This window comes from Peromyscus maniculatus, chromosome X (assembly GCF_049852395.1).
Source record: "Peromyscus maniculatus bairdii isolate BWxNUB_F1_BW_parent chromosome X, HU_Pman_BW_mat_3.1, whole genome shotgun sequence".
Taxonomy (NCBI): domain Eukaryota; kingdom Metazoa; phylum Chordata; class Mammalia; order Rodentia; family Cricetidae; genus Peromyscus; species Peromyscus maniculatus.
The window spans coordinates 21,647,606-21,660,120 of NC_134875.1; the positions used below are offsets into that span (position 1 = coordinate 21,647,606).

Genomic DNA, 12,515 nt, shown 5'->3' on the forward strand with positions numbered 1-12,515 from the left:
TTTATATAGTGAGTTAATTAGAACAAAGTGATTTATGTTTAAGAAACTATCATTTTTAGTATTAACCAAGGACTGTAACATGGCTATTTACTTATTCATTCATTTATTTGTTTTGAGACTGGGCTTCATTCTATAGCCCAACATAGCCAGAACTCACTCTGTAGGCCAGGCAACCTGGGATTATAAACATGGGTCTTTATACTTTGCTTGATTTTCCAAACATACACTGTAACTAATAGATAAATTCTCCTATAGCACACAATGAACAGTATAAACACATTTTTAAATGCTGACCAGAAACCCTTGACTGTGAAAAAGCACATGACTAGGCCGGGGGAGGGAGGGCTACCTCTGTGGCAGAGCCCTTGCCTGGTATAGGTAGACGTGTGTAAAAGAAGAATTGCTACACATATTGCCTTGATGTAAGTGTTCGTCTTCGCAGTTTCATTCTTGTAATAGTATCTGCCCGTGGGAAAAACTGATCCTCGAGTCCATACCATCTCATGTAGGGTATATGTGAAAGATAACTCATTAAGGCTACCACTTAAAAATGACCCAAGAAGGGCTGGAGGTGCAGTTCAGTGATACAATATTTGCCTAGCATGTGAAAGGCTCTGGACTCAATTTTCAGCAACACGACAACGAAAGTGCCCATGAGATAGTCAATAGACCTTCTTACCATAAACCCACAGCTTATGCGGGGCTAAAGAGGCCCCACGTCCTGTTCCCTGCTAGATTATGCTTATATTGCTAGAGAAAAATGACCCATGTCTCTCTTTTCACTTAAATGTGAACTATGGAAAACGAAAATGTATTTCTCATAAAATCAAATTTGAAATATGCTTTGGTAATCTTAGCATTAGTTTAAAAGTAGTATTTTACATCTGTCTAGTTTCTTCAAATTTCGTGGACTTGCCAATTGAAGCCTTATCAGGTCCTGATTACCCTCGGAGAATGAATTGCTGCTCATCACATACACTTGAGAGCCTAATTTTTATCTCATGTTCTTGTACTTTCCAATGTCCTCAATCTTTTTAACAGTTTCCTCAACCAGAGCCTTCTTTTGTATTTTATATCATCTTTCCCTGTAGCTCATTTGTGTTGATGGGCTCCAAATAGGACAGAGGTTGTTCCCCAGGTGAATATTAATATTCCAAAATGTTTCAATGAGATTAGATTTCAGCACACTTGCTATTGAGTTTGATCACTAATGACCAAATGAATTTGTATCGTATTTGGGTAGGGCATGCCTGGGAGAGTCTGACTTAGCATACAGACTCTGGCATACGCAGAGTTCACTTTGGAATTACCTTAGGGACACACAAACAAATAAGGCAGTTGCCCTCTGGAGCAGCTGAAAGCCAGATACATGATATGGGTGTGTGTGAGCGAGATGACACGGCACTGGGAGGAGACCAAGTGGATTATGCCAAAACTAAGTGATGCAGACAATTTTATGCAATGCTGAGGATTCAGTCCAGGGCCTCATGCCTGCTAGGCCAGGATTCTACACCTCAGCAGTACTACGAAACCCAAAGAAAAATTTTAATCAATAAATTCTAAGAAAATGTCACCACGTGATAAAATATTTTGTGTATAACTGTAGCAAAAGGAAAACAACTCCAGTGTGGTATTTATGCTCTAATTTAAGCACACTATTGGTTTATTTATTTATTTATGTCTTTAATGTAGCCCAGGGTGGCCTTAAATTCTCTGTATACCCAAGGACCACCTTAAACTTCTGATCTTCTTACTTAACCTCCATCATGCTGGGATTCCAGGCATGCACTGCTGTTTCTAGTTTATGTAGTGCGAGGGATTGAACTCAGGGTTTCTTGCATGCTAGGCAAGCACTCTACCAAATTATCTACATTCCGCTATCCGATACTTTTAAATATGCAAATGACTTCTACTTTCTAAGAGCTCCTAGACTGCTAATATATTTGCAAATATATTATTACATTAGACTTCTTATATATTTTTCAAAGTTTATTTAGCCATTTTTTGAGACAAAGTGTCATTCAGTAGTCAAGGCTAGTATCAAACTTGCTATCCAGCTAAGGATGACCTTGAAATCCAGATTCTCCTGGTTCTACCTCCCAAAGGCTGGGATTAGAGACATGCTGACACCACGCACAGCCAGATTTTACCTAGTCTTGTTCACAGAACTGAGTTAGGTGCATTGTCAGGAATGTAACTAATTAATTAATTAATCTAAAATATATAAACCATTGTGATATATACCAAACTTTCCCCTATATTTTTTCTTCTCTTTCTTTACCATAACTGATTTTCACAAACACAATTTTTATTTCCTTCTTATTTACCCTTTCTCCCATCAACAGCAGTTAATCTTTGTACTAAACATGTAGTTCAGTAGCTGTGTTTACAAAGGAGGAAGAACATAGCCTAGTGAGGTATCACTGGAAAGTTTGGTGTATCCTGAGCTGAATACTAAATACATTCTCCAATTCATACTTATATATATAGAATTTTACAGTTTTCACTATGTCTTTAAATATATTTCTATTGGGAGAAAATGAAAGGCCTGGTGATTTATCAAATGTATTTTTAAAATAAATGCTTTGAAAACAATTTTTTGAAGGCTAGAGAGATGATCGGCATTTTAGACCACACCCTGCTCTTGCAAAGGGCCAGAAGTCAGTTCCAGCACCCAAACCAGGCCACTCACAAGCACCTTTAACTCAAGCTCCATGAAATGTGACATTCTCTTGTTGCCTCTGAGGACAGCAGTCACATGCATATACCCACACACAGATACACACACACACACACACACACACACACACACACACAATGAGAGGAGAGGAGGAAAGTCTGTGATCAGAGTCCTCTTGTGTATGAACTTCTGAAAAAATTAAACATTCAAATGTTTTTAAAGTTTTTAGTCAGGTGTGGTGGCAAACACTTTTAATTCCAGCATTTGGGAGGCAAAGGCAGGTGGATCTCCATGAGTCTGAAGCCAGCCTGATCTATATAGCAAGTTCCAGGCCAGCCAGGGCTACACAGTGAAACTCAGTCTAAAAGAACAAAAACAGGGCTGGAGAGATGGCTCAGAGGTTAAGAGCACTGGCTGTTCTTCCAGAGGTTCTGAGTTCAATTCCCAGCAACCACATGGTGACTCACAACCATCTATAATGCATTCTGGTGCTCTCTTCTGGCTTGCAGAACAGCCATACATGCAGGTAGAACACCGTATACATAATAAAAATAAATAAATCTTTAAAAAAAAAAAAAAGAAAAAAAAAAGAAAAAAAAAAAAGAACAAAAACAATAACCAAATTAAAACAAAAAAAATTGAATAACATTTGATATTAACTTATTTTACAAAATAATTCAAAGTTACATTTATTTCTACCAGAATATAAAGGTACCTTTTCTTTTTGATGTTTGCAGGATCCTTGGTCTAAAAGTTCTGATAGTCCTGTGAATTATAAAATAAAACCATCATGATTATTACAAGAAAACTTTGAAACAAAATCAATTGTGATTTCATTATAAACACTTGAGTCTATGTACTAACGAGAAGTCTGTATATTATGTAACATCACATAATTGCATTGCCTTTCTCTAAATATTAATATGAGATAAGATTAAAAACAAAGACGAAAACGTTCTTGCAATGTTGGGGATTGAACCCATGACCTTGCGCATGCAGGGCAAGCACTGTGGAGTACTACCACTAAACTGCAGATCCCCAGAGATATTTTCTCTGAAGTGCTTTAGAAAGCTGGTGGTGTCTGTCAGTGGGTAGAGTGTTTTAGCTAGCGTGTTAAAGATGCTCTGGGGTTGATCCCCAGCACCGTGAAAACTAGATACAATGCTGCATGCCTGGAATCCCACTACTTAGGATGTGCAGGCTAGAGGATCAGAAATTTAAGGTTATCCCCTGCTACATATCAAATTTGAGGGTAGCCTGAAGTACATGAGCTCATGTTTGAAGCAAATCAATAAAGTGCTATAGATGCTTATGAACAAATTCAAACTTGGTCAGAGAAAGATTATGCTCAAACCAGGGTTAATGAATTGCCGAATTCACCACTTGGTCACCTGATTTTTTTCTTTTCAGTATATAAAATGATAAACTGAAACAAATGATATTTTAATCTCACTAAAGCAAAGTAACTTCATTTTCATAGAGTTTGGAAGTCTACTTTCTTTGAAGCTACTGGAATACTTCCTTGGGGGCCAGATTAGTTCAGTGATGGAGTGCTTGCCCTGCTCACATGAGACCCTGAGTTTTATTCCCAGCATTGCAAAGGGAATTTATTTTACAAGCACTTTAGTATTTTCAAACAACATAAACTTAAATGGAAAATTGTCACTTAACCTGATAGGGTAAGCTTACAATCCTAGTTATTCAGGAGCCAAGCCAGGAGGATGTCAAATTCAAGACCAGTCTGACATACACAGTGAGTTGAAGGCTACCCTGGGCAATTTATCAACATCCTGTCTCAAAAAGTAAAATGAAGGCCAAGGATATAGTTTACTGGTAGATTGTTGGACTAGTATGCACAAGACCCTGAGTTCCATCTCAAGGGATGGAAGGAAGGAAGGAAGGAAGGAAGGAAGGAAGGAAGGAAGGAAGGAAGGAAGGAAGGAAGGAAGGAAGGAAGGAAGGAAGGAAGGAAGAGACGTGAAAAAGAAAGTGGTCACATAAGAGTTAGCCATGGTAGTTCACACCTGTGATCTCAACACTTGGGAGGCTGAGGCAGAAGGATCACCACAAGTTCAAGTCCAACCTGAGCTACAGAGAAAGACCTTGTCTGAACAAACAAAACAAACAGAACCAATGAAAAGCTGAAACTATCGCATGGACTTGTGAATAGGGCTTGAAGGCAAACCACCGCAATTCACACACATTTGTAAGGATGGGAAGAAAATCACTGTAAAAAACAAATTGGAATAGAGATTTTAAAATCACTGCTTTTCTCAGTGGCTTCCTAGGGCATGCAGGGCTGATGGGAAAAGGCTGAGTACAAAGCATCAAGAGGGAATTAGACTGAGGGCTTCTCTCGATCTTCACTATGGCTGTAGTTATAGAAATGTATGTGATTCCAAAATTGATTCAACTATACATTAAAAAGCTGCTGGATTTAGTTCAAAGCAGATAACATGTTTAAGAAAGGAAGAAGAAGGGTAAAGTATTTCACAGGTTATTTTACGTTTGTGTTTGAAACAATCTTACTCTGTAACCCAAGATGGCCTCACACTTGAGATCCTCCTGCTTCAGCCTTGTGAGTGCTGAGATTACACGCAGGCGTCACCATGCTTGGCAGGAAAACAATCACACAGAATTGGGTATATATAGTCAAATATATTCCCCTAAAGACTTGAGTGGGTAATGATTAACAACCATCACCATTTCAAGAGGTATAGACTTTTAAGCACCCCTTTCTTACCTTCCTAGGTTTCTTGGTGAGAGAAGCCATTGGGGAAACCGGAATCAGTTGGATGTTCCTTATAGTTAATTGCTTCACAGTGGTGTTGCCATTCTGTGTAAACAGAAAGAAGTGTACCATTGCAGCACCAGCTGCATACTATTCAAGCCCTTGGCAGAAATAGCTGTTGATGAGCAGGGGTGTACTTAGGACAGGATCACAGTGCAACAGTGAGGATCTCTTACCACAAAGCAAGTGGGGAACCTAAGAATCATGTTGATAAAGCAATGGCACCCTTGATCTTTTGGAGGAGAGAACTACATGGTTCATGAGGTGCTTACCCAGTACCCGAAAAAGGCATTGTGAACACTCGATATTGAGCTATTATACAATATACTCAGGCCCTAAAATTAATATTTTCCTTATGGTTGGACCTATTGCTGTGCTATTGAAAACTATAAACTAATATACATATTTATGCCTGATATTTCATTTGTATTGTAATTCTCACTAAATCATTTTTGGTCCTTTCCTGCACAGTATTACTCCCATAACTCAGGATTTTAAAATGCATTCTTTTCCAAAACCGCAGTCAAGTTATATTTGTGTAGTATGTATTCTCTTCCACCTCCCAACATCCAGGTTCCCAACATCGTATTCACTCATGCCAACACCTAAAACAATGAAATGAATCTGCTCAGTTAAGAAACTCCAACAGCATCTACAAACTAAATCACTATGAAGCCTGAAAAGGGCCAAGACTCCAGAGCTCAGTACTCACCTAGCCAGTGACTTCAAAAGCTACTCTCAAATGAGGGCCTGGTGCCCATCTGAGGCATCTTTCAAAGGAAAAGATGTCTTCCTCCAAGAACCCATTTCCTCATCTACTGACTTCTTAGTCTGGAGGTTGACATTAGCCAGCATCTCTCTTGTTTTGTCATGGATGCTCAGAAAGACGAGTAAAAGCCATGGAACAACCACAGCTAAGTAACTACACTGTATACAGACATTTAAAAACATAAAGTAGGGATATACCTATAGCCTAAACGTTGAAATTAAAGGCTGTATGTCAAACTATCCATGGAAATATTATAAATTATTGAAATAAAGGCCATATTAGCCCAGTAAATTTACCCCTAACAATCTAACCCACAGCTGCTAAATTATATAGATGGGAAGAACATTGTTTTGTCATCTAAACATTTCAGCACAAATGAGCTTGTGTGTGTGTGTGTGTGTGTGTGTGTGTGTGTATGCAAGTGCATGCCAGTGCATGTACCCACATGCACACATGGAGCCAGAGATCAAAGTCAGATGTTTTCTTCAATCACTTTCCACATTATTTCTCTCATAAATCTGGAGTTCACGAATTCATTTAGACTGGCTGACCAGTAAGCTCAAAGGAACTTCCTATCTTTGTTCCCAGCCCCTGCCAGTGATGATGTTACAGGCACACACTACCACGTCTGGGTTTTTCACATGGGCACTGGGACTCAAACTCTGGTTCCCACGCTTGTGTGACAAGCACTTCACTAATTAAGCCATGTCCTTAGTCCTTAACCTTTTGTTAAAGACCAGGGTCTCATGTAGCCAGGCTGGCTTCAAACTTGCAGTCAAGGATGGCTTTGAACTTCTGGTACTCCCGGCTCTACCTACCCAGTGCTGGCAACAACTGAACTTTTCTTGGGTTCATCAGGAAAGAGCAAGTTGGTCCATTGGTCCACAACAGAATCAACCTCAATCAGTATCTCTCTGTTTCTCTCTATGTGTCTCTCTGTCTCTGTTTCTTTCTCTGTGTGTCTCTGAATGTCTCACTCCACTCTGTGTCTCTGTTTCTCTGTCTTTCTCTGTTTCTCTGTCTCCCTCCTGTGTCTGTCTGTCTCTGTGTTTCTGTCTCCCGCCCCAACCCCCACTCTATTGTCCAGGCTGGCCTGATATTTCTAGGTTGGAAGAATCCTCCTGTCTCCACTTTTCCAGTATTATATCTATAGAGAGACTTCACAGCTCCCAGCTACATCCACAGTTTGGGGTCAGAAAACTGTTATTTCAGCTCCTCTTTCAAATAATGACATTTATTCTTATGGGTAAAACTGTAAAATGTTTCTTTGTAAGGATCTTTTTGTAATTGTTGTGTGTATGTGTGAGCCTGAGTCAGTCTGTGGGCATCACATGTGTGGAGGAACCCACGGAGGTCATAAGAGGGTGGCAGGTCCGCTGGAACTGGAGTGATGGGAGGTTGTGAACTGCAATGTGGATGCTGTCAACACGACACCATATTCATGAAAACAGAAATTTTCTACAAAATTAAAATGTAAAGGTTGTACCAGATTTAGAGTTTCTTCCCAAGTCTGACTTACCTGCATAGCAGTATGCATTTTCCTGCAAAAGAAAAGAAATGATTAGTGCTATAGCCAGCCCATCTGAAGGAAAAGATGTAACCGAATATACAAATGATCAAAACAGTAACTCAAAGTATGGCACTCACCGTTCATGCATTGCTTCTCTGCTTGCTAAATCCATCCCTTCTTCCTGGAAGGTAAAGAAATAAGAATAAACTGAGGGCCCAAATCCTACTGGCCTACTAAATTTCGTTTAGGTTGGGAGTTTCAAATTTCACTAAGCTGTACTTCATTGTCATCCACTAGGCTATGGAAGAGCTACATTGTTTCATTATGAACAAATCTCGAGCAAGTGGCCAGCTCTCTACTCTGTTATCCTACAAATTACCACAGCAGTGGTCAATTACTTCTGCATTGCAACAGATCAAATACACAGAAATTGACTGTATGAGAAACTCTGTGCCTTTCAGCAGTCAAGGGAGAGAACACCAAGATTCACAAGTCCATGCTTTTCTCTACTAGTAGTGCTATGATGGTCTTAGTCTATATCATATGAAATGCCTATCAGTATGGTTTTTTTAAGTAAATGATAGGATTTAAAGATGATTTAGACCAAACCACTGAAGCTCAAAATATGTATACAGGGCTGGTGGGATGGCTTAGTAGGGCAAGGTGCTTGCCATCAAGCATGAAGATGACCTGGTTCTATTCTATTCTGTTCTGTTCTATTCTATTCTGTTCCGCATGATGGAAAGGGGAGAGAGAACCAATGTAGTTAATTAATTAATTAGTTAGTTTGTTTTATTCTTTTTCTCTTTTGACTCTTTTAGGGGGCCCACCACCCAGCTCCCAAATAAATACACATGGAGGCTTATTCTTATTTATAAATGCCCAGCCTTAGCCTGGCTTGTTTCTAGGCAGCTTTTCTTAACTTAAATTATCCCTCCTACCTTTTGCCCCTGGCCCTTTATCTTTCTCTATTTCTGTATGCCTTTCTTTACTTCTTACTCTGTGGCTCGCTGTGTAGCTGGGTGGCTGGCCCCTGATGTCCTCCTCCTTTTTTTTTTTTTTTTTTTTGCTCCCCGATCTCCTCCTCCCAGATTTTTCCTCCTATTCATTCTCTCTGCCTGCCAGCCCGCCTGTCCTTTCTCCTGTCTTTCTATTGATCATTCAGCTCTTTAATAGACCATCAGGTGTTTCAGACAGGCACAGTAACACAGCTTCACAGAGTTAAACAAATGCAACCCATCTTTGCATCATTAAACAAACGTTCCACAGCATAAACAAGTGTAACACATCCCAAACTAATATTCCACAACAAATCAGCTCCCCAAAGTTGTTCTCTGACCTCCACACTTGCACCCTTGAATGCTTTCATCACATGAGCACACAATAAATAAATAAATAAATAAATAAATAAATAAATAAGAAATAAATAAATAAAATTTTAAAACATGCATTACCTAAGTAAGGAAATGCATTGCTTTTATAAAATCGTAAGAGAGGCACTTAGAATATTTATCAAAGAAGTAACAAGTATTAGTGAAAATATGGAGAAACCGTAATCTTGGGATATTGCTGGTGGTAATAAAAGTGATACAGATTCTGTAGGAAAGTCCCCAAAGAGATGAAAATAAGGACTCAGATACTTTTACACCAACATTCCTAACAGCACCATTCACAAGAGGTAAACAACCAAGTGTCCTTCCAGGAGATGAGGGGCAAAATGTGCTATGTCCACACAAAAGAATATTATTCAGCTATATATAAAAATGAAGGTATGAGTTCAGTATGTAGTTCAGTGGTAGAGTGTTTGCTTATCATGTACAAGGGCCTGGGTTCAACTACCAGTAGTACAAAACACATAAATAAATAAAGTTCTGATATATACTGCAGCATGGATGAATCTTGAAAACATTATGCTATGTGGAAAAGGCCAGGACAAATACTATATGATTTGATTTATATGCAATACCTAGAATAGTCAAAATTCGTAGAGCCAGAAAATAGAATGGAGCTTATAGGATGGGGCTGGGGTGGTTGTAAGACTTGAAGGTTATTGTTTAAATGGATGCATAGTTTCTTTTGGGCATGACAAGAAATTCCTAGAAATAGAACCTATGATTTAACATTGTAAATGTACTTAATACCATTAACTGTACTCTTAAAAATGGTTGAAATGGGGCAACAGATACAGTTCAGTGGCAGAGTGCTTGCCTAGCACGTGTAAAACCCTATAGTGCCAGCTACTCGAGGGAAGCAGAGACAGGTAGATCACCCGAGCTGGGGAGTTCAAGACCAGCCTAGGCAGTACAGTGATGTCCAGTTTCAAAACAAACAAATAAAATCCTACAAACCTCTGACTCTTTTGCCCGCTTTGGGGACTTATTTCATTTTACTGGGTTGCCTCATCCAGCCTTGCTCTGTGGTTTTGTGCCTAGTCTTGTTGTAACTTGCATGCCGTGTTTGGTAAATAGCCCTAGGAGGCCTGCTCTTTTCTGAGGAAAACAGAGCTGGAGTGAATCTGGGGGAGAAGGGAGATGGGGGAGAGGAACTGGAAAGAGCAGAGGGAGGGGAAACTGTAATATAATATATGAGAGAAGAATAAATAAAAAGGAAAAAAAATAATCCTACAAAGAAATCTTGGACAGAAGATAATACTAGTAATGTAAAGTTGAAGCAAATATTGTGGAAATTATGGACTATTATAAATAGGAATTCATATTTACTATCAGTATTGAGCTTTTATTAATAACACTTTAGAATTTCTAAAAACACCATTTCCTTTTTATCTCATTCTTTAGTATTTCTCTGTTTGTGGGAAGGGGGACATATTGAGACAAAGTCTTTTGTAGGTCAGGTTGTCCTTGAACTCCTGATCTTCTTGCCTTCAGCTTCTGAGCACTGGGATTCCAGACATGCACCACCCTGGCCACTGTATCTTTGTATTTCTATTTTGGTTATAGTCAGATTCCTACAGTCTGCTAGCACAGTGGCGTATATTCAAAATGTATAAACAAACATGGTTTTATATGTACTTTGTAGGCATATATACTCACAGTTTTTATTGATGTTCTGTGTGATTAAAAGAGTTGAAAGGTTCAGATATATCGCTCTATGGTAGAATGTATGTTTAACATTCACAAAACCCAGGGTTCAAACCCAAACAGCAAATAAATAAATAAATTTAAAGATTATAGTCTATAATGTGGACACTAAATGTCTCATGTAGCTCAAGATAGCCCTGAACTCATTATGTAGCTGACGATGACCTTGAACTCTTTATCTACCTTCTTCCATCTTACAAGCCCTAAAATTCCTGACATGTGATACCACACCTGGCAGTTCATCCATTTTGTTTTAGGAAAACATTCCTTGAATTAAAATTTTAGTTGCACATGATGCTTTTAGAATTATAGAAACAGCAGTTCCAATAATAAATAATAATATAGGGGCTGGTGAGATGGTTCATTGGGCAAAGATGCTTGCCTCCAAGCCTGATGATGACCTTTTTGATTGCCAGGACCTACATAGTGGAAGGAGAGAACCAGGTTCCACATGTTGTCTTCTGACAGCCACACACATGTCATGGCACATTCATATACACACTCACAAATAAATAAATTCAATAAAAATATTTCAATTTAAAATGAGCAGCTGTTAATTTTTAAAATTCTCTTACTTGTTTGATTTGGAAAATCCGGTTGGCAGATGTACGAGTGCGGGAAGGCAGGAACTGAAAATTAAAACATAAGAGTCAAACCTGCTTTAATGTGTCTGATTAATAATTTAAAATATGAAGTTAATGTTATATTGTCTAAAATACTTCTTGAGTGCCTATTGTACAGTAGCAATGGCATTTGTTAACCTCAAAGCTTAAAACATTAAAATTGGATCTTGACTAAAGCGTTGTGTTATTCACAAGTCTATATGTGTCAAAATTAAATAATTGCTCACAGAAGGAACATGAGACAAAACATCAGTAAAAATGTTTGTTTATAGCCGGGCGGTGGTGGCGCATGCCTTTAATCCCAGCACTCGGGAGGCAGAGCCAGGCGGATCTCTGTGAGTTCGAGGCCAGCCTGGGCTACCAAGTGAGTTCCAGGAAAGGCGCAAAGCTACACAGAGAAACCCTGTCTCGAAAAAAACCAAAAAAAAAAAAAAAAAAAAAAAAGTTTGTTTACCTTGGAAGTTAGTCTGTTTTTGAGAAAGAGTCTCTTGTAGGCCAGGTTGGCCTCAAACTCCTTATCTAGCTGAGCCTCTCCACTTCTGAGTGCTGGGATTTCAGGGTTCACAACCACATCCAGCAACATTGCCAACTTTCCTTCCCTAAGACACTAGAGATCGACGTCATCTCAGTTCTCTTGCTGGTTTTCATCAAGCACTGGAGCTTACTGAGAGGTGTTACCAGGACAACATGCTCTAGCAGTTATGAAACCATCAGCTAAGCTGTCACACACACACACACACACACACACACACACACACACACACACACACACACACACACACACGGGAAACCTGAGCAGAACGATTTCATCAAGTATCTTAAAATCCTGCTGGTGAAAAGAAATTTTCATAGTATGGGTTGACTTAAGGCAACACTTTCAAGTAGTTTCCAAAATTTTACTCTTTGTTGCTAAGATACTTGTTGCCTAGGTCCTTTCTCTTTTTTTTTTCAGAACTACTTCCTCCTTTTTTGTCTTGTCTCAAAGCTTAGAAAAACCCACGTAAGAGGAGAATGAAAGAATGAGGGGATTCAAGGCTAAGTATG

The 12,515-nt window shown here is 39.0% G+C and overlaps 1 protein-coding gene across 2 annotated transcripts in view; it reads right to left on the reverse strand.

The window, feature by feature from the left end:
* Positions 1 to 12,515, reverse strand: part of Pabir3 (PABIR family member 3) — a 57,935-nt gene that overhangs the window by 27,640 nt on the left and 17,780 nt on the right. For both annotated transcript variants that reach the window (XM_042269120.2, XM_042269119.2), the window contains exons 4-8: positions 11,424 to 11,477; positions 7,888 to 7,931; positions 7,760 to 7,781; positions 5,424 to 5,516; positions 3,396 to 3,445 (exon numbers count right to left, since the gene is read on the reverse strand). In XM_042269120.2, coding sequence (XP_042125054.1) covers positions 3,428 to 3,445; positions 5,424 to 5,516; positions 7,760 to 7,781; positions 7,888 to 7,931; positions 11,424 to 11,477 — 231 coding nt within the window. In that variant the 3' untranslated portion in view covers positions 3,396 to 3,427. The remainder of the gene's footprint in view (positions 1 to 3,395; positions 3,446 to 5,423; positions 5,517 to 7,759; positions 7,782 to 7,887; positions 7,932 to 11,423; positions 11,478 to 12,515) is intronic.